This window comes from Mus musculus, chromosome 15, assembly GCF_000001635.26.
Source record: "Mus musculus strain C57BL/6J chromosome 15, GRCm38.p6 C57BL/6J".
Classification (NCBI taxonomy): Eukaryota; Metazoa; Chordata; class Mammalia; order Rodentia; family Muridae; genus Mus; species Mus musculus.
In genome coordinates, this window is record NC_000081.6 from 91,803,181 (window position 1) to 91,823,970 (window position 20,790).

The 20,790-nt window shown below is 39.7% G+C and overlaps 1 protein-coding gene and 1 pseudogene across 2 annotated transcripts in view; both read left to right on the forward strand.

Annotated features, from left to right (window-relative positions):
- The window catches only part of Lrrk2 (leucine-rich repeat kinase 2), a 143,334-nt gene extending 130,390 nt beyond the window's left edge, over positions 1-12,944 (forward strand). The window contains exons 45-51 of one of the 2 annotated variants that reach the window (XR_875310.3): positions 106-299; positions 1,717-1,789; positions 3,563-3,747; positions 7,812-7,964; positions 9,012-9,220; positions 11,482-11,869; positions 12,234-12,852. Coding sequence is in view for 1 of the 2 variants with exons in the window: in NM_025730.3 (NP_080006.3) it covers positions 106-299; positions 1,717-1,789; positions 3,563-3,747; positions 7,812-7,964; positions 9,012-9,220; positions 11,482-11,553; positions 12,234-12,355 (1,008 nt within the window). In the remaining variant the exon portion in view is untranslated. Of the gene's footprint in view, positions 1-105; positions 300-1,716; positions 1,790-3,562; positions 3,748-7,811; positions 7,965-9,011; positions 9,221-11,481; positions 11,870-12,233 lie in introns of both variants that reach the window. The other variant, NM_025730.3, reaches the window with a different exon arrangement.
- Gm15382 (predicted gene 15382) lies at positions 19,525-20,040 on the forward strand (annotated as a pseudogene).

Consider the following 20,790-nt stretch of genomic DNA (forward strand, 5'->3'; position numbering starts at 1 on the left):
AGTCATATTTAAGGATGTTGATAACAGGATGTTTTCAATCTATACATGACCTTGTAACTTAACATAAAATTATGTCTCCAAGATTTAACTTTCTTTTCTTTACAGGAAGTTGCTGATAGTAGAATACTGTGCTTGGCTTTGGTGCATCTCGCTGCTGAGAAAGAGAGCTGGGTTGTGTGCGGGACACAGTCTGGGGCTCTCCTGGTCATCAATGTTGAAGAGGAGACAAAGAGACACACCCTGGAAAAGATGACTGATTCTGTCACTTGTTTGCATTGCAATTCCCTTGCCAAGCAGAGGTAAGGTTATCAGTTAATTGAAGGAAATTATAGACATTTCAGGTGCTTTAGTCATTTGCAGCATTATTACATCAGTAGAGATTTCCTGACTTCTGCTGCTTGCTATTGGTTTGCTTATTTTAAATAGAATCATGAAGGACCACAGTGATAAGTTTGCCTTTTCTATATGAACATATAGCTGAGGCAGGTAAAAGTATGTCAACTATTTCTCATGGGCAGCTGTGGCTATGCTATAACTTCCACTCGGGTCAGCTTGCCTTGGGGTGTGTGTGTGTATGTGTGTGTGTGTGTGTGTGTGTGTGCATGCATGTGTCTAATTGATGCTGAATGTTTATTTATTTTTCCTTGAATGCAGACATCAATATAGCACCAACTTGATGATTCAATGGAATGCATTGAAATTGTAGTTACTGAACTACTGCTTTGTGAAGTAATCTACATTGTTTATAAAATGTAAAAGTTGTTTTCTTTTTAAGTGCTTGTGAAGTGGCTCAGTAGATAATGAGCAGAGTTGCTCCCAACTCTGAAATCATGAGTTTAATACCCGGGCCCCACATGGTAGAAGGAGAGAACTGAGTGCTTCAAATTGACGTCTGTCCTCTGTACCCATACTATGGCTCCTGTACACCTTACATCCCCCGTGCTAAAATAAATTGTAATAAATTTTAAGCTGTTAATAGGTAATATAGGTTTAAAACATCTCTTAGTTTTTGTCATTTATAGAGCTCATATTCCAAAGAGATTTAAGTTCTTATGCAATTGTTTTATAAATCATAATCAGTATATCTAAGTAGCAGAAGTTTAGGCTTGAGTCCTAGGTTGGGAGACGTATAATGGAAGAAAGGATAATTTCTATGAACCATTAGGATTATATTGGATATGCTTTTTTTGTTTTAAGCCAATAGTGGAAAAAATAGTGTTCAATATGAATCTTGGGAGCCCGAAGTGTGAACTGCGCTATATAAATCACTATATAAATTTTGGAGTTGAAACTATTTGGAGAGTGCTGAAGAAAACTTTCATTGGATTGAGTTACAAAGGAAAAGAGGGTTTTATTTGATGCTACCATTAGGAAAAGATAGCAAACTCGGTCTCACTGAAACAAAGATGGGAGAACTTTGGGCACAGGGATGGGTTACAGTTGTGGAAGATATTGAAGGATATTGTGGAGAGTGGCAGAGCGCTCTTGTGAATTTGCTACATGTCTTTGCTAATTGTCCCTTACTGAAGCTAGGTCCCTGTTTTTTCCCCCAGGGACTGGAAAATGGATACATAATCTCTGAGCTTTCAGGAGGGGAGGCTAAAACAGTGGCCAGAGGGGTACCTGTCTTAAGTTTAGACAAGATGAGAGAATTTAAAAGGCAGGTTACTCAAAACAATGTTATTTTGTAACAATTTTGGTATTTTTTCCTTTCAGCAAGCAAAGTAACTTTCTTTTGGTGGGAACTGCTGATGGTAACTTAATGATATTTGAAGATAAAGCCGTTAAGGTAAATGCTGAATGCCTCTTACATAAAAGTGTTTTCCCCCCATTTATTTATTTATTTATTTATTTATTTATTTATTTTCTTTATATACATTTCAAATGCTATCCCGAAAGTTCCCTATACCCTCCCCCGCCCTGCTCCCCTACCCACCCACTCCTGCTTCTTGGCCCTGGCATTCCCCTGTACTGGGGCATATAAAGTTTGCAATACCAAGGGGTATTGTAATACTTCCCGGTGATGGCCAACTAGGCCATCTTCTGCTACATAAGCAGCTAGAGACACGAGCTCTGGGGGTACTGGTTAGTTCACATTGTTGTTCCATCTATAGGGTTGCAGACCCCTTCAGCTCCTTGGTTGCTCTCTCTAGCTTCTCCATTGGAGGCCCTGTGTTCCATCTTATAGATGACTGTGAGCATCCACTTCTGTATTTGCCAGGCACTGGCATAGCCTCATATGAGACCCCAATCACAAAAGAAGTCATTAGATATGCACTCACTGATAAGTGGATATTAGCCCAGAAACATAGAACACCCAAGATACAATTTGCAAAACACAAGAAAATCAAGAAGAGGGAAGACCAGTGGGTGGATACTTAGTTCTTCCTTAGAATAGGGAACAAAATACCCATGAAAGGAGTTTCAGAGATAAAGTTTGGAGCTAAGATGAAAGGATGGACTATCCAGAGACTACCCCACCCTGGGATCCATCCCATAATCAGCCACCAAACCCAGACACTATTGCATATGCCAACAAAAGTGTATTTTTAATGAGTTCGTTTTACGTATCTCTCCCTAATGTGATAAGAAGCATCATATATTTCTCCTGCTATCTATTTATTGTTCCATACATTTAGCATAATAATACAGCCTTGGAAAATACTTGCTGCCGGAGTCAATGATTTATATGAATGAACTGAAGGTAAACTAGAGATGAAATCCTATTTGAGATGATAGACATGGAGATGATTCTATCTGTAGGATTGAAGAAGATATTCTCTATAAAAACATTCCAGAAAAAAAAAAAAAAGATACTGAAGTTTGACTTCCTGGGTGGGCAGCCAGAGGCATAGCTCAGTAGAGAATGCAGTGAACCTTTAGGATGTCTTGGGTTCATTCCCCAGCCCGACTCCCCTCCCTTCCTCCTCTCTCTCCTTCCCTCTATATGGAAACACTTCTTTAGTACTGAATATGTCATCCAACTTCCTGTAATGAGTCTTTTAGTTATTACAGTATTTATTCTCCCATCAGTTCTTCATGGTTCCATCTAGTCCATCAGCTTCCACTTCGTGACACCATTTCCTTTTAATCAGCTAAAGCAGTGGTTCTCAACCTGAGGGTCATAACCTCTTTGGGGGGGGGGGGGTCACATATGGTCATATCCTATATATCTTTTATAAGACATCTGTGTGAGGTATCTCTTATGCAGAGAAAGGGAAGGGAGGGAAAAATGAGAGACTGGGAGGAGAGAGTGGAAGCTCCAATCAGGGAGTAAAATAAATAAAATAATTAACTGATTGGGGGAAAAAAGAAAAAAAGAAAGAAAGAGAAGCAGCTCTGATGAATAGGCTGTTTTCTGCATGCTGTTTCTTTGCACAGGGAAGAGAAGAGTCTGATCATGAGGTGACAACTTGAATGCCAGTTTAACTAAGCCCTGTCTTGGTAGAAATTTTGGAAAGCCTAAATTATTCCATGTCATTTAAAATAGAAAGCACTTCTGTGAAGTGGAATGTTGCCAGCATCGCATTGCTTGCTTAGCTTTCTCTCCTACTCTCTGCAGTGTAAAGGAGCTGCCCCCTTGAAGACACTACACATAGGCGATGTCAGTACGCCCCTGATGTGCCTGAGCGAGTCCCTGAATTCATCTGAAAGACACATCACATGGGGAGGGTGTGGCACAAAGGTCTTCTCCTTTTCCAATGATTTCACCATTCAGAAACTCATCGAGACAAAAACCAACCAGCTGTAAGTTATTTTCATTCTATACAGCCAATTTATAATTCACTCATGTTTTTCTCTTTACACTTATATTAATAAACTACTCACAGACCGCATTGATACTAAATATCATCAGAAATGCAACATTTGTCTCTTAAGTGATGAAACAACCTTAACAGAAAATTTAGTAAGTTCTAGCTATCACAGTAGCATTAAAACATTGTTTAATTATTGCTAAAATCAGAAATTTGTAATGAGGAGGGAATGATGTCCAGCTAACTGAAGCTGTGGATTTCTATATATCCAGTTATTTACAAATATCTTAAGTATCAGTTATAACAAAACTTAGATTTTTAAGAATGATAATTTCTAGATTTAATAATTGGTTATCAAAATTACGACCAAGTTAGTGATACCTGTTTCAGACGAAATGAAAATATATAAGCATTGAACTAGGATGTTGCACAAATTTTCAAAATCTTTTGTGTTTTAATCTATTCTTTGATAACTTTATACACGTATAAAGGGCATTCTGATTATTACTGTTACCACATCCTCTCGTCTCCCTCCCACCCCTAAATAGTTCCCTCTTCCCTACAATTTCCTATAGAATATCCAACTCTCTGTGTGTCTCTAACTCTACTCTCTGCCTGTCTCTGTCTGTCTGTCTCTCCACTGAGTTTAACCATTATCATCTGTGCAACCATGGGGTTCTGAGAGTAACTGATAGTACAGTGCTCAGTCCTAAAAAGGACATTCATGCCTCAGAGGTCATAGCTGAAATGCTGACCTCTGAGCAAGACAAAGGCAGCTCAATATAGTCACAACCTCATAGCAGCTATGGTTGCCTACAGGCCTACCCAAGACTGGACCCATTCCTTGAATTAGCAAGGGGTCTATAGGCCCCGTCCCCTACCTACTGATCTATGTCCTACTGGTGGGTTCTTTGGGACATTAGTCAATGTCTACAGTTGAGTTCCTCTGAGTTATCCAGTAGCTTCCAGTGAAGTGGTTCCATTTTAATTGGATTTTAACCAAATCTAGTTTTCCTTTTTATTCTCCTCAGTATTAGGCAGTGTAGGCTGGAGGCAAAAGCAAAAACAAGTCAGATATTGGCTCTGCTGTGTATTGGTTTTGCTAACTTGGAGAATAACCTATCAGTATCTATTTCACTGTCACTCAGATATTGTCCTATTTTTCATCCCAAAGGGATGTTTAGAAGGTTAAATAAGATTAGTGTAAGGATGTTAACATAATGCTTAGTACCTGATGAGCTCTCAAGTACATCAACTGATGTGACAGCTACCAGCTCCTGGTCACAAATCTCTCTTCCAGGGGACTTGCTAGTTTTGTGTCTGTCTGGATCTTCAGTGTTGAAACTAGAGCTAACCCTTGACAGCATTGTCCTTTGTTATCATAGTGACTTGACTTTCCCAATCGTTTCTCAAACCCCTGAACCTCTCTGCTGCTACCATAGCCCAGGGTGGCTGTGGCTGTGTTAAGAGTAGGTGTTTCCTATCCAGTTCTCAGCGTTTGGGCCATAAGTTGTTCTCCAGTTTGTCTCACATTGGAAAAAGAACCCTCAAGAATGCAAGCCAAGTAGACTCTCTTGCTGAAAGTTTTCCGGCCCTCCCTATTGTGCTATATTCATTGTTTAGTTCAGCTCAACTGTCCGGATTCAAATTTCACTGCTGCCCCTGTGCTTTGGCTGAACTGGAATCACCTCTACTCTCAAAGATCACATCCCTGGTGTATCCCCAACCTTTCCATGTGCTTGCCCCCATTTGCATCCCTCCTCCCTGATGAGCTCTTGCTTGGTCTGCTTCCGTCCAAATGCTGCCTCCTGTGTGGCTGCTCTCCTTCCACCCAGGGAAGTTCCCTGGCTTCTCTTTGTGCTTTCACTGCTCCAGGCCTTTCCTTCACAGCAGTTACCCTACTGCTTTTTAATGTAATATCTTAATTCCATTGTTCACAGTGGTTCTCCATGAGCGGTGATCAAAAATTGCTAGGGAGCTCAGTCAGTCTCATGCCCAGGCCTTGCTTCGGGCCAATGAAATCAAGACAACTAAGAGGATTCTGGCTTCAGTTTCAATGCTTTAATGTATTATGGTATTAGATGATTCTAAAGCATAATCATCATTAAGATATACTCCAGTATATTACAAGTCAGTACAGATGAGTGGTAGTTTTGCAATATTTATGTGTTTACTAGCATGTGTAAGTATTTGGATAGCCTCCTTTTTCTGTGATATTCACTTTTTAGAGAAGTATACAATCCTTAAATATTTTAGAAGCAGAGACATCCATTTGATATAGAGCATTTGATGGCATTGTGGGTATGTATTGGTACCTTGTGTGGATGGAAAACAGCCATGAAGAGCAGCCTCACCCAGGAGTTCATTTTCCTAGAGAGATGAAGACTCACATCACATAAGGCACAGGGAAACAGTTGCCTTGTTCTAAGGGTATTTACTGCTGTGCTCTCCACACACACAGAGGTAAGAGCACTGATCAGGGACAGCGTCATTACAGTACCCTATAGTTAGTGCTGTGTTCCATGACTGGAAGACACATGTAGTCCTGAAAAATGTCTGCTTTTAGAGTCTGAGACTTGTTTTGTGTCTCTGTTCTGCAACATGCCAGTCATGTGGCCTGGGAGTGAATTATTTACCATTTGTAAGATGTATTCTTTTTGCATATCTAGGCACTGAGATTCATCTTTTTTTATAAATTTATTTGCATTTCTTATGGTAGGACAGAACGTGGGGCCCTGTGAGTGCTAGGTGACGTCTGTATCATTGGATTATGCCTGCAGGGATGTAATTTTATGGTTAAGGATCAACACAAGACAACACACGAAACTGTTGCGTGGTTCTAAAACCATGTGTTTATGTTCATTCTCACGGAAGTCTTTATTGAAGACTCAGCAAACACTTGAGCAAAATCAATGAAAACAATGGCTCTCTGGCAGGAGGGGATATTTTCATCTTCCTTAAAGAACAGAAAGAAAAAATGGAGGGAAAAAACCCTCCTGCCTATTAAAAGAAATATTGATTTTTTTCAATTCCCCTGACATTTCTATATATTCTGTCTAAGTCAATCACAAATTTGAAGTTCCTCACTTTTTTCCAGGTGCCCATTCAACCTTGCTAGTTCATTCTTTGTTGATCCATCCTTCTGTCCACTCAGTGAATCAAATGGGCCAGCACAGCACACACACTTCGCTATGTATGATAATGGTGCACTGAATTGTGGACATATAGGAGAGATTGGCATTTGTTTTTAGGAAGTTATATTGACAGTCTAGTGTGGGGGATACACTAATGAGTGAGACTTTATGTTTAATAGGACTATGAGAAAGATTATAGCTATGCAATTAGGGGGAAGGAAACAGCTGGCCTGTTCTCTCCCAGAGATCAGGGAAGAATTCCAGAGAAGCTGACATTAAGGTGAGCCTGGAGCATGCCATGCAGATGGGGCCTACAGTCTCTAATCTGCTTGTGAGCTATACGTGACACTTATGTGTTAGGTTAAAAGAGCAATATTTGAAAATGCTTTCTATTTTCTTCTGTTTTCAAGGAGAATAAATAACAAGTATCTAATTTCTCAAGCTCTGTTAACGTTGTACTCATTTGAATCTTTGTGGAAGGTTTTTTTTTTTTTCATATTTGACTGACTTACATTTACAAAGCTAGGGGGTTCTTTGATGTTTGGAGACATTGCCACTGTAATTTATCTCCACGTCTTTTTAATTCTAGGTACAAAGAGCCAGTTCTCAGGTTTCCCCAACACTCATGGCAACAAGGATTCTGTTGACATGTCTAAAACTTACAGACACCATATTTCTTTGAGGATTTAAGAGGTCGTGTAAAATTCCATACAGAATCAGGTTGACCTAAGCTGCAAAATTGTACCGTTTATTCTGTGGTCAAGTACAGCCCAAACCAGTTAACCAGAATGGGTTAAGTAGCCAAGTCATTCAACTGGGTTGAGAGAAAAATGTATTATAATTACGATAGCACAACTTGTTTGATTTTGCAAATAGCGTTAACTTTCTGAATATATTTTTTTCTATCTTTCTTCCCCCTCAGGTTTTCTTACGCAGCTTTCAGCGATTCTAACATCATAGCGCTGGCAGTAGACACAGCCCTGTATATTGCCAAGAAAAACAGCCCTGTCGTAGAGGTGTGGGACAAGAAAACAGAAAAGCTCTGTGAATTAATAGACTGTGTGCACTTCTTAAAGTAAATGAATTGGTTACTCTACCTCTGGTTTTACAAGTCAGGGTCCACAGAGAAAGGAATTGTGGCTTTTGTTTATTCCTGTCTTCTAGGGAAATTAAAAAAAAATATTTTGAAGAAAGTTTACTCTTTGTTAATACATCCTATGTATTTTCTTACACATATATCTCTATATCATCTCATCCCATCTCATCTCATCTCATCTCATCTCATCTCATCTCATCTCATCTCATCTCATCTCTCTATCTCTCTATCTCTCTATCTCTATCTGTCTGTCTGTCTGTCTGTCTGTCTGTCTATCAATCTTATATAGGTATAGTCTACATCATCTATATATCTATATGTTTGAATATAAGTGACTTATTTTTCTTTTGTAATTTTCAGATTTCACAGAGAGCATTGAAGCTAATTCCTTTATATTAACACGGAAATTTCATTGTATTTATAGTAAATATTTACAAGTTATAACATTCATTACAAAACAATGAATATCCATCTAATTCACTTAAGAATTTCCTAAAGTTGAGAGGTTATGGCAATCATCAATATCTTTGAAAACTTGTGCTTCAAGCAAAGGAATGTGCTTCCTGGCTTTTTGTGTTAAACAATTGAACTCTGCAGTCTTGAACTCTACCCAGAGCATAAAGCCAGCCTTCCATTTTTCCAGGTTTTCCTTCCAGTGTAGACCCTGATGCTTGCATGGTTACTGAATATGTACGTGCATGCTCTGTTCCTGTCATTAATCCCTAAACAATACAGCATAAAAGCTATTTACACAGAATTCACATTACATCAGTACAATGAGTTGTTTAAAGTTGGAGGGAGGACGGATGGAAGCTTCCTGAAAAGGCTGTGCTGTTTTTAAATAAAGAATCATAATTCCTGTGATTTTGGTAACTAAAGCCAGGGAACCTGTGTTCAGACTTCCAATATGACTGCCTTGACGCCGCCATGGTTTAAAATTTAGTAAGCTGTGCATGCCTGGGTAAATCTTTCAAGTCTCTTCAGTGCCATTAGAACGTTGAGTAAATACTTTCTTTATGGTTCTAGGGAGGTGATGGTAAAACTAAACAAGGAATCGAAACATCAGCTGTCCTACTCTGGGAGGGTGAAGGCCCTCTGCCTGCAGAAGAACACGGCTCTCTGGATCGGAACTGGAGGAGGCCACATCTTACTCCTGGATCTTTCTACTCGGCGAGTTATCCGCACCATTCACAATTTCTGTGATTCTGTGAGAGCCATGGCCACAGCACAATTAGGCAAGTTTCTTTCTTTAGATAAATCCATACTTGTTCTGTTTTTTGTTTTTGTTTTTGTTTTTGATTTTTCAAGACAGGGTTTGTATATAGCCCTGGCTGTCCTGGAACTCAACTTTGTAGACCTGGCTGGCCTCGAACTCAGAAATCCACCTGCCTCTGCCTCCCGAGTGCTGGGATTAAAGGTGTGCGCCACCACGCCCAGCTAAATCCATACCTTTTATGATGACAAAAATACCATTTTTTTTAAGTAAAATCTCTTTAAGGGGAATTCTGATGCAAATTGTAGTGCTTTCAAGGGTCACATGATGAAGCCATCACTGGGCTAACTTCTGAGTAGGGCCAGTTAACACTAGAAGGGATAGATGCTTTTAGTCTCATGAGAGAGGCAGGCAACCTCAGATGCAACCAATTTAGCTCTCAAGAGCTCTTTTCACTATATCTAAGGCAAAAGAGAAAGTGCATACAGTGTATATTTCACTCTTCATCAAATAAGTCAAATGAATGCTTAAGCTGACTGTAAGCTTCACACCCTTGTCAGCTTCCGGCTTGGCTTTTACTCTTTAAATAAATTTATATTCTTAGAGCAATGATGCACAGTGAACTCCCAAGTCCACAGTTATCTTTGCTAACTTTTAAATTTTATCCAAGCTTTGGTTCATATTCTTGTTCATATTTTTTCCACTTAAATGTGAATAAATCAGGGTACCATGTGGACTATATTTTTCACAAAGGAATTTTTTAGTATCTTCGTTAGATGACTAATTTTATTTAGAAAACAGTAATTGCCCCATGTATGCAGACCTAATGACAAAAATATTTCAGTGGGGTGTGGCACCCCAAAAGCAGGCTTGTGAAACTTTACCAAATGGGAAGGGAAACACTCCCCATAAGAGGAATAAATTTAGCACCAAAAGGAGTTTCCCCTGCCTGGCACGGGCTTTTCATCTCTGGATACCTGAGCTGCATGTGTGAGCTAGAATTAGGTGTGCCTGGGATTTCAAACTGTCATATATGTGTTAAACAACCAGGGAGGGAGATATCACAATGGTTGTATCCACAGCCACCATCTACCAACTGTGTTAAATTCTCACCTTTGGTTTGTATGCCTTTTGGGGTCTAAGTGGTTGGTTATCACTAAAGTCTCAGTCAGTACAGTGAGCTGTGAGTGGTCTTACCGTCAAGGTGAGTTGAGTTACAAAATATACCTATCTGTTAGTATTTCAGGTACCTGTCTCCATGGCTGGGCACTTTTCTTATTAGTTCTGACTCAGGAAAGTAGAGCCTCTCACAGGGCTCTCTGTTCTGCATGAAGCATTGGCCCGTGGGGCTCTTCCTCTTAATAGTCACATTGGTCTGTCTCATCTTGCTTTTGGATGCAGTAGCTCATGTGTTATACCTCAAAGAAGCTTGTGGTGACGAAGTTGAGGTCCTTCTTTCGGTTTTTGAATGCCTCCACCGACATGACATTGGGCAGTTTTGATTTCCCCCCCTTAATGACTGTATCTTTATTAGAGCATAAATTCCATGTAGATTAGGAGGGTCTGCATGTTTTCATCCATACCATATTGGTAGGACCCTGACAAAGACCCAGTATATACCACACTGTCAATGGATCATTGCCAAATAAATTAGCCAATGACTCAGCAGATGTGATATTATAGGCTCTCAGTGAATCTGCTCACCTTGCTTTCCAGGTGCCTCATGTTTATGCCTCTATTTGATAAATGCACTTTCCTGGGCTTCTTCTCATTTAATGTTCTAACCCTGGGGAGCAATTAAGTGTAAATATCAAACCATTATAGAACAAAGGTTAAAGAGTTGTCCCACATTCTTATAAGTAGCCTAGGTTTTCTTTAAAAAATGCTGATCAGTTGAAGAGGTTTTTATATAACTGAAGTGTGTGTGCCCTAAAGAGTAGCAGTGACAAGCTGGGGAGATTTCTCAGCAGTTAAGAGCACTGACTGCTGACCTCTTCCAGAAATCATGAGTTCAGTAACCCAGCAACCACATGGTGGCTCACAACCATCTCTAATGGGATCTGATGCCCTCTCCTGCTGTGTCTGAAGACAACTACAGTGGACACACATGCATAAAATAAATAAATCTAAACAAACAAACAAACAAACAAGCAAAAAACAGTAGCAGTGGTAACTCGGGTCCAGTATACTTGTGTTTAAAATGTGGAAAGCTGAATTTTTAAGAGTTGAATTTAATGCATTATTTTAACAGTATTTTTTTTTTAATGTTTCGTTTTGGTAAAGGAAGCCTTAAGAATGTCATGCTGGTTTTGGGGTACAAGCGGAAGAGTACAGAGGGTATCCAAGAACAAAAAGGTAACATTAACGTCATGCTCCATGCTGAGGAGACTGTGGCATGAGGGGACAGCGCCCTGTGCATTGTAGGCTGATGGCTTGTGTAACGCACTCGACACTCAGCAATGTCTTCATGAAATGGTATTGCTTGTGTTTGTGTGCCTGTGTGCACTAGATGTTAGGGTGCGTGTGTTACGGTGCATGCATGAGGGCCAGAGAACAACATGAAGTCGTCCCCGGAGTTCAGACTCAGATCTTCCGGCTTTGCAGAGAGTACCTTTAGCATCCAAATCATCACATTGACTCCCATCAGCAATTCCAATTCACGATTTAAAATGTAGGTAACACAGACGTTTTCAAAATTAAATTTTAGCAACCCAATAAAGTTTAAATGAAGTGTAATATTTTCACAGTTTATTTTCCTAGGACGATCTCTATGATGTCCAATATTGAACAATATTTAAAGTAATTCTATTTCTTTCAGTAAATGAAATGCTGGGTTCTAAAATGCTCTTCTTGAAATTTTGGAGCTTCTTAATGTCTGATTGACATTTCCAAGGGGGAATTTGTTTTATAATAACAGTAACTTAGTACATTGTTTAGGCTAAATTTATGTGTATACATTTGTTCAGAACGAAATATACACAAATAAAAATGTTTCATAGTGCATTGTTGAAATATAATTTCTCTTCTTCTTACAGAGATACAATCTTGTTTGTCTATTTGGGACCTCAATCTTCCACACGAGGTGCAAAATTTAGAAAAACACATTGAAGTAAGAACAGAATTAGCTGATAAAATGAGGAAAACATCTGTTGAATAGAAAGACATCAGGCAGTCTCGATGTTATATTGAATAAGACATCAGACATCCTCGTCACTATATTGAAAAGGACATCAGACATCCTCGCCAATATGTTAGAAAATGTACTCTTCTTTTTAAAATATATTTTTAAAATGTTTACATTGAAAAGAGTATGCCTATTCTTTACAAAGTTCATATGTATATGAAGGAATGTGTATGTCTTATGTTTAATTTAATATATGTAAAAATATTTATCAGTAAATATGTTTTAAAAAACTATTTAATTTAGCATTATATTTTCTATACTCCTTAACTAATTTGAAGGGATAAACAAAAGAAATCTACAAAGCATTTAATTTCAGTATTTATACTAAAATTAATAAAAATATCATGTTTGTTTTGCTATGTATTGTGATGATAAAGCCTATTTTAAATTGTTGATTAAGACACAGATGTTGCTTGATTATCTATGGACTCAGCGGAGTAGAATAAAATATCTGGTCAATTTCCAAGTAAGAGACTCTTTCATATCTTGTTTTCAAGTGAATTATCATCATTAATGTAAACTGTCATATTTTCACTAATAAAGATTTTTGTTAGCTCAGGAATTATCTTGAGTGCTGATGCAAACTGCAGCTAACACAATTTTATCTAAAAGACAATTCCATTAAAGCTGCCGAGAAAACGTAACACAGTTTGTGAGCAAAGGCCTTGTTTCCAAAACCCAATAGGAAACTTAGTGAAAACGGCTTAAATGCAGCCAAGATAGAAACATGAAGGCCTCGTGTCTGAGAATGACAGTCTCTCGATTTCTACTCCACCTTTAAGCATGGATGCCCTAACATTTATATAATTGATGTAAATACAGTGTTCATTTCGTGTGGTACATTTCTTTCCTTTGTACATATTTATTATCTTCTTACATGTGTGATCAATGTCTATGTGTGTGGCATACACACAAATGGAGGTCACAACCACTTGCAGGATTTAGCTGTCTCCTTCCACCATGTGGATGCCTGAGATTGGACTCAGGCTATGAGGTTCAGCATGACCTTACCTGCTGAGCGTCTTGTTGGCTCTGGCCCCAGGTGCTGTGTGTGGTTCTCACTACTTAGACGTTCCTCCAGCTACTTGCTTTCTCCTTTCTCCTTGGTTTTGTTCTAATGCATCTTCTTATATTTTCCCTAAATTTGTTACCATATATATAATAAGTGTATACATACATACATACATACACACACATATATACATATATAAATAAAATATTACTATCAGAATTACATAATTCTACAGTTATCACCAAACCATAGGAACAAATACATAGCTTACATGTTTCCTGAATAAGGAATTTTAGTGCAGTAGAGTGAAGATAACTGCTCATAATCTCCTTTAAGTTAGACCCATTCTGATTAGATGACTTCCTACAGGGGGTATTATTATATATGTAGTAATGTGAGAAACATTCCCACTTTAGGAAAGGCGCTTTTGGTAAGGCCACTGACCATGACTGATACTCATCATTTTAAGTTAATCCCCACTAGAGGATAACAAACAGAACTGGCCAGAGTTTTAGCTATGAATACTTTAAAATACTTTCCATTAAGATTAATCAAATTCTTTTTTTTTCTTTTATTTTTTAATTAGGTATTTTCCTCATTTACATTTCCAATGCTATCCCAAAAGTCCCCCATACCCTCCCCCTCTCCCCTACCCACCCACTCCCACTTTTTGGCCCTGGCATTCCCCTGTACTGGGGCATATAAAGTTTGCAAGTCCAATGGGCCTCTCTTTCCAGTGATGGCCAACTAGGCCATCTTTTGATACATATGCAGCTAGAGTCAAGAGCTCCGGGGTACTGGTTAGTTCATAATATTGTTCCACCTATAGGGTTGCAGATCCCTTTAGCTCCTTGGGTATTTTCTCTAGCTCCTCCATTGGGGGCCCTGTGATCCATCCAATAGCCGACTGTGAGCATCCACTTCTGTGTTTGCTAGGCCCCGGCATAGTCTCACTCGAGACAGCTATATCTGGGTCCTATCAGCACAATCTTGCTAGTGTATGCAATGGTGTCAGCGTTTGTGTGTCAAGTTGACAAGGGGTCAGTTATATGGGTTGGCTCATGTGCCAATCTGACACAAGCTAAAGTAATAAGAGAGGAAGTAGCCTCAGCTAAGCAAATGCCTCCAGGAAATCTAGCTATATGGCGGTTTCTCAATTAGTGGTCAATGGAAAAGGCCTCAGCTCATTTTGGGTGGTGCCTTCCCTAGGCATCTGTGTTCTATAAGAAAGGCCAGTGGAGCCAGGCCAGTAAGCAGTACTCCTCCATGGCCTCTGCAGCAGCTCCTACCTCCAGGTTCTATCCCTGTTAGAATTCCTGTCCTGACTTCCTCTCATGATGGACTATGATCTGGAAGTGGAAGCCAAATGAACCCTTTCTTCCTCAACTTGATTTTTGGTCAGGGTGTTTTGTCACAAACACTAATTAAGACACATACTAACTTCATTACATAATTAACGACAGAAATTCAGTCATGATGAATTTATTCATCATGAGCCTATCTTGTGATTATTTCTCTCATTGTTTCTCTGTGTGTGCAATATTTTAACCTACTCAGTGAGCTCCAGGCCAAGGAGTAATCCTGCCTCAGATAACAGAATTGTGACTTCACCTGAGGAATGCCACCCAAGGATGGCCTCTGGGCTTCACACACACACACACACACACACACACACACACACACACACCCCTATGCATATACACATACACACTTATACACATAGATACACAAACATATGCACACATATACACTTATACATACACGCATATACATACACACTAATACATACCTACTCATACATACATACACACATATACACACACATACACATATAAACATACATACACACATAAATACCTACACATATACAAATACATAAACAAACATACACACATAAATACACACATACTAACACACACACTCAAACACACATAAAGAAGCAATTAATCTTTCTCAGAAAAGCTAAAATAATCAATGTTAAAGACGAGTAATAAGAAAGACGGTAGGATTCTCTACGTCCAAAATGAGCGTGCAAATGTTCAGATATTAGAGTGAGAGTTGGCACTTAGCTTCTTTATGCAGCTATCACTTTGTCAGGGGTGAAGGAGGATAATTACAGCTCTACAGTGTTGACACCACTAGCCTGAGTTCTTCCAGATTTTTAAGGGCTTCAACTCAAGCCACAGAAATGATTCATGCCTTCAATACTGAAATGGGTTTCAGGCATAGCTGCTATAATGGTACACTTGGGAGTGTACTCATGACATTTTAATACAGGCTTAAGTATGTAGATGAGAGAGGAGCACTCAGAAGATACAAGACATATCCAGGTGGGGATTTAGGCTTCCCAAAGGGAAATAAGGAAAAGGAGGACGTAAGCAAGGGTAAATATCAACTCCTCAAGGGATGGGAAGCAATGCATTGTGTAAACCCTCACCATCTCTACCCTTTGAGTGACTCTCGAGAAAGAGAGAGATGAAGCAGCTCTAGAGATGCTGGGGAAGAAATTATGATCTGATGAATTAAAACCAGAAGGGATTTTAGTCCAGATCCTCTTCCTGTGAATGGGGTTTTTAGTTAGATTCCTACAAAAATATAGGATTTGGCAGGGATAAGAGAGTGGCCTCAAGCAGCTGTTGCTTGTATTGAAAATTCTTGCTCCACCACTAGCAAGGACTATTGATGATGGAGACCGAGGGACATCTTTCCCTGTTATTGTATTTCCTAGATGTTCTCTGTCTTTTTCTACTGCCTCTGCCATGTATATTGTAAGGATGAATATGAGAACAAATGATTTGACTAAAAACAGAAGAAATACAGCAAGATCTTAAAATCTCCAACTCAGGAGTGGAAACCTTGCTCTCCCTTTGTCCAGCCTTTGCTTCTGTGACACCGTGAGATGTGGGTGTCTCGAAGATGCCACCCTTGGTTCTTCTGATCTTTCAAGGCATTAAGATTGTGCTTACTCTTGAGCTGTGAACTGTAGGCAGGAGGCCTCAGAGCCAAGGGCTTGCTGTGTGAACACAGAGTCCTGAGCAGACATGGGAACAAAGGTGAGCTTCCTGGTCTGTTGTTCTCTTGACATTTGATGCCCTGCCTTACCCAGAGAGACTCTGGGTGCCAAAGAATTGGCTTAAAGAGTGGAGAGCAAGAAAGAATACCAGCAACTGCACTCTGTTGCTTTGCTTCAGTGATAATTCACTACGCCATGATACTTGAGCCAGAAACCCTAAACTCTACACAGTACCCCATATAAGTTACTTCAACTGATTGTCATTGAACCTGTGCACTCTAACCTCATAAAACGGTGTGGTCCCCATTTATATAGAAAAATGTGATAAATTGGGTGATCCTGGAAAAAGCTATAAAAACCAAAGCTAGAGTTCAGTCAGAGACTCTAGGGATGAAGAGACGCCACTCTTCACAATGAGATTGCACGCACCCATGTGCATGGTCTTTGGAGTATACGTATTTAAACATGTATATTGCCAAATGCTGACATTTGTGACAATTTCCCATTTCTTGACGACTTGATACTAATGTATGAGAAACACTTGAGTAAGGATGAAAGATACAGTACTTATATAAAATAAATCTTAAGAATAATGACCTTGGATAACATGTTAGGGAAAAAGAATACTTCAAATACTGTTTATCCTCCATGTTAAAAAGACACAAAAGGAAGCTAGAACTTTATGTAAATGACAAGATTTTGCCCATTTAACTGCAAAATGTACCCTGCAAGTTAGTTCAAAGCACTTTCTATTATTATTTATTGAACACACATGGTAGCCATTCAATATACTAAAATTACCTTCAGTTTTACTTTAAAAAATCAAATTAGAAAGGAAAGAAAGAAGGAATGAGGGAAGGAAGGAAGGAAGGAAGAAAGAAGGGAAGAAGGAAGGGAGGGGAGAAGCGAGGGAAGGAGGGAGAAAAAGACACTGTGAATTGGGAAGACCTTGGTCTAATCCTAGAGTAATTATTCATGGACTCATCAAACTGGATTAAATTAAGAGCTGGTTAAGCTTTTTCCTAACTGTAGACTGTTGAGAGTAATATGTTTGGAAGGAAGAGTACAAACAGAGATGGAAGCCAAGTGTTGAGACCGAATTGTATGCTGACTTCCTGTCTGAGTTAAGGTTTCTTATAAAGGAAAACATTTAATGAGGGGTGACATAGAGTTTCGAGGCTTAGGGGGAAAGGATGATGGCACACAGGCAGACATGGTGCTGGAGAGGAAGTTGAGAGTTCTATACCTTGCTTGATCTTCAGGTAGCAGGAGGAGACTGCTCACACTGAGAGTAGACTGAGTATCTGAACCTTAAGCCCAACCTCTAGTGATGCACTTCCTCCAACAAAGCCACACCTACTCCAACGAGGCCACACCTCCTAGTAGTGCCACAACCTACGGACCTTTTGGAGTCACTTTTATTCAAACCACCACATTCTACTCCCCGGTCCCCGTAGACTTATAGCCATATCATAGTGCAAAATGCACTTACTCCAACTTCAAAAGTCCCCACAGTCTATCACACCATATTTCAGTATTGACACTGCTTAAAAGTGTAAAGTTCAAAGTCTCTTCTGAGACTCATGGAAGCTCTTAACTGTAATCACCTGTAAAATCAAAACAAAAAAAGCAGGCCACATATGTCCAACATAAAATCGTACAGGATCTTCAATACCATTTTAAAAGGGACATAGAGAGGAAATGCTGGACCAAAGCAAGACTGGACACTGGCTCGTCAAACTTCAAACTCTGCATTTCTATGTCTGATGTCAAAAGCCCTCTTCAGATATCTAATCTCTTCCAGCTGTATTGACCCCAACACAGTTCCACTTCCTAATAGCAGCTCTCTTTGGCAGGGAACCTGTGGCTCTGGCATCTCTAACATTTTGGGGTCTCCAAGGCAATCCAGGCTTCACCTTCACAGCTTCACACAATGGCCTCTCTAGGTCTCCATGCAGGGATACCCCTGACACGTTCCCAGCATCGTTGGATTTCCTTAGTTGCAGAGGGAGCATCCTTAAGCCCTTTCTTATCCTTGACTCTAATACCAGAAGCACCAGCTGAAGCTGCCAAGTTCTGCTGCTTGCTGGGGCTGGAACATGCTCCCTTCATTCAGTGACACCTTTCCCGGCTTTCTGTTTGCCATGGCTTCCTTCACTGCTTAAGCTTGGCTGTTCTGGAACTTGCTCTGTAGATCAGGCTGGTCTTGAATTCTGAAATCCACCTGTCTCTGCTTTTGGAGTGTTGGGATTAAAGGCAAGTGCCACCAGCCCAGCTCTTGGATTTAACTTAATTCCTTTTCACAAGTTGAAAGCTTAGCTGGGTGGGGTTTTGCTATGAGATCACTGATCCTTTTATTCCATTTAACATCTGGATTTTCTTTAATCTGTTTATCTCCTTGAACACAGGACTCAGCTCCATTCTACTTCCTGACACCCCTTTCATCCTTGAACTGTAAATTTTGTACTTTTTTTGTTGTTGTTGTTAAGTTTTCTCCTTTTCATGATAGGTCTTCATAGGAGGTAACACTAACAACTGTACAACAAAATCAATATTACGTTGCTCTGAAATTTTCTCTGCCAATGCAACTAATGCAAAACTCTTCAATTTAGCTTCTGGCAGACTCTTCAGACAAGGGCAAAAGGCAGCCACATTCTTCAGCAAATTACAAGAACAGTCTGTAGGCTACATACTAAAAATTTTTTTCTTTTGTAAAATCACTTGGTGTTAATGGTTCAAATCATACAGAGCACCACTGTCTTCCATGTTCTTCCTAGTATGGCCCAGGAAATCATGCTTACAGCACTCCACCACTTGCCTAACCTAGAAACCCAAAGTCTAAATTTCTCCAAACAAAATCATGGCCAAGGGTCAGACATGAAAATCAGCCTGAACAGCAGTGGTAATGACTGTGGCGATGGTGGCAGTGGTGATGTTGGTGGTAGCAGTGGTGGCAGCAGTAGTAGCATTGGCAAAGACTGGTCAAGGAATTGGGAGCAGTGACCAGAATGGGAGGGAGCACAGGGCAAGGGTGATCGTGGGACCCAGTGACAACCCAAGAGGTACTAAACGTAACAAGTTCACATCATACATAAATGTAAGTTAGTCATTTTTGACTTAGAAAATGTTGGGATGTCAGCTCTGCTTTACAGTTTACTCAAGGAATTTCTGTTGAAAAATATGATATTGTACGATACAAGATTCTTATAAGAAAGCATGCTGAGGTAGATGTGCAACAGTGTATGCTTGAAATCCAGGATGCTGCAGGAACAGAACAACTTACAACAATGGGAAATTTGTACATGCAGGCTGGACAAGGCTTTGCTTTGGTTTAGTCCGTCACAGCCCAGTGCACATTTAAAGACTGACACCATCTGAGAGAACTGATTCTTCGGGTCAAAGACACTGGTGAAGTTCCAGTGACTCTGGTTGGTAATAAATGTGACTTGGAAGATGAAATACTTGTAGGAAAGGAACAAGGTCAAAACCTAGTAAGGCAATGGAGCCTCTGTGCGTTCTTAGAATCCTCTTCAAAATCCAGAATAAATGTTAAGGAAATCTCGTGCAGTAGATTAACAGAAAAACTCTAGTGCCTGGGAAGGCACAGAAAAAAAATCATCATGCCAGCTGCTTTAATGTACGGAATGCGTTGTGGCTCTGAGCCATGCCTGAGGAAGCATTGCCCGATTCAACAGTGCCAGTGTGCCAATGGTGTTAGAGCTACTAACATCTTAAATGGACTTTCCTGGGCTGGTACCCTTGAAGAGGCAAGTGAAAGCTACTCTCTCAGTTCGCACATTCTCATCACTTTCCAGTATCATGAGAGATTTTTTTACTTCTGTAATAGTTCTAGAGTATGCAGCTGGTAAAACCAGGGGCTGCATCCTGTATTACTGCTAAGAGACATTCCTCATGCACCCATGTTATACATGTGTGAAAGTGGTATACCATATACTTTAACACACCCCGTACTTTGTATTGGAGAGTACAATAATATAAATCCTGAACGCGTAATAGCAGAAAGTTCAAAGAGCTCCTATATAGACTATTCCAGAAAACTTTGCATCTTTGATACTCTTAGCTTATTTTATTTTTTGTTAATTCAAGGTCATTACCATTGTATTATATAAATAAGCACTTTGATTAACACAGCTATGTAGGGTCTTATTTTTTTATATTTCAGAAACCTGTGGAGACAGTGATCTTTTTTTTTTTTTTTTTTGAGACAGGGTTTCTCTGTGTAGCCCTGGTTGTCCTGGAACTCACTCTGTATACCAAGCTGGCCTCGAACTCAGAAATCTGCCTGCCTCTGCCTCCCGAGTGCTGGGATTAAAGGAGTGCGCCACCACACCTGGCAGGAGACAGTGATCTTGTCTTTAAAAT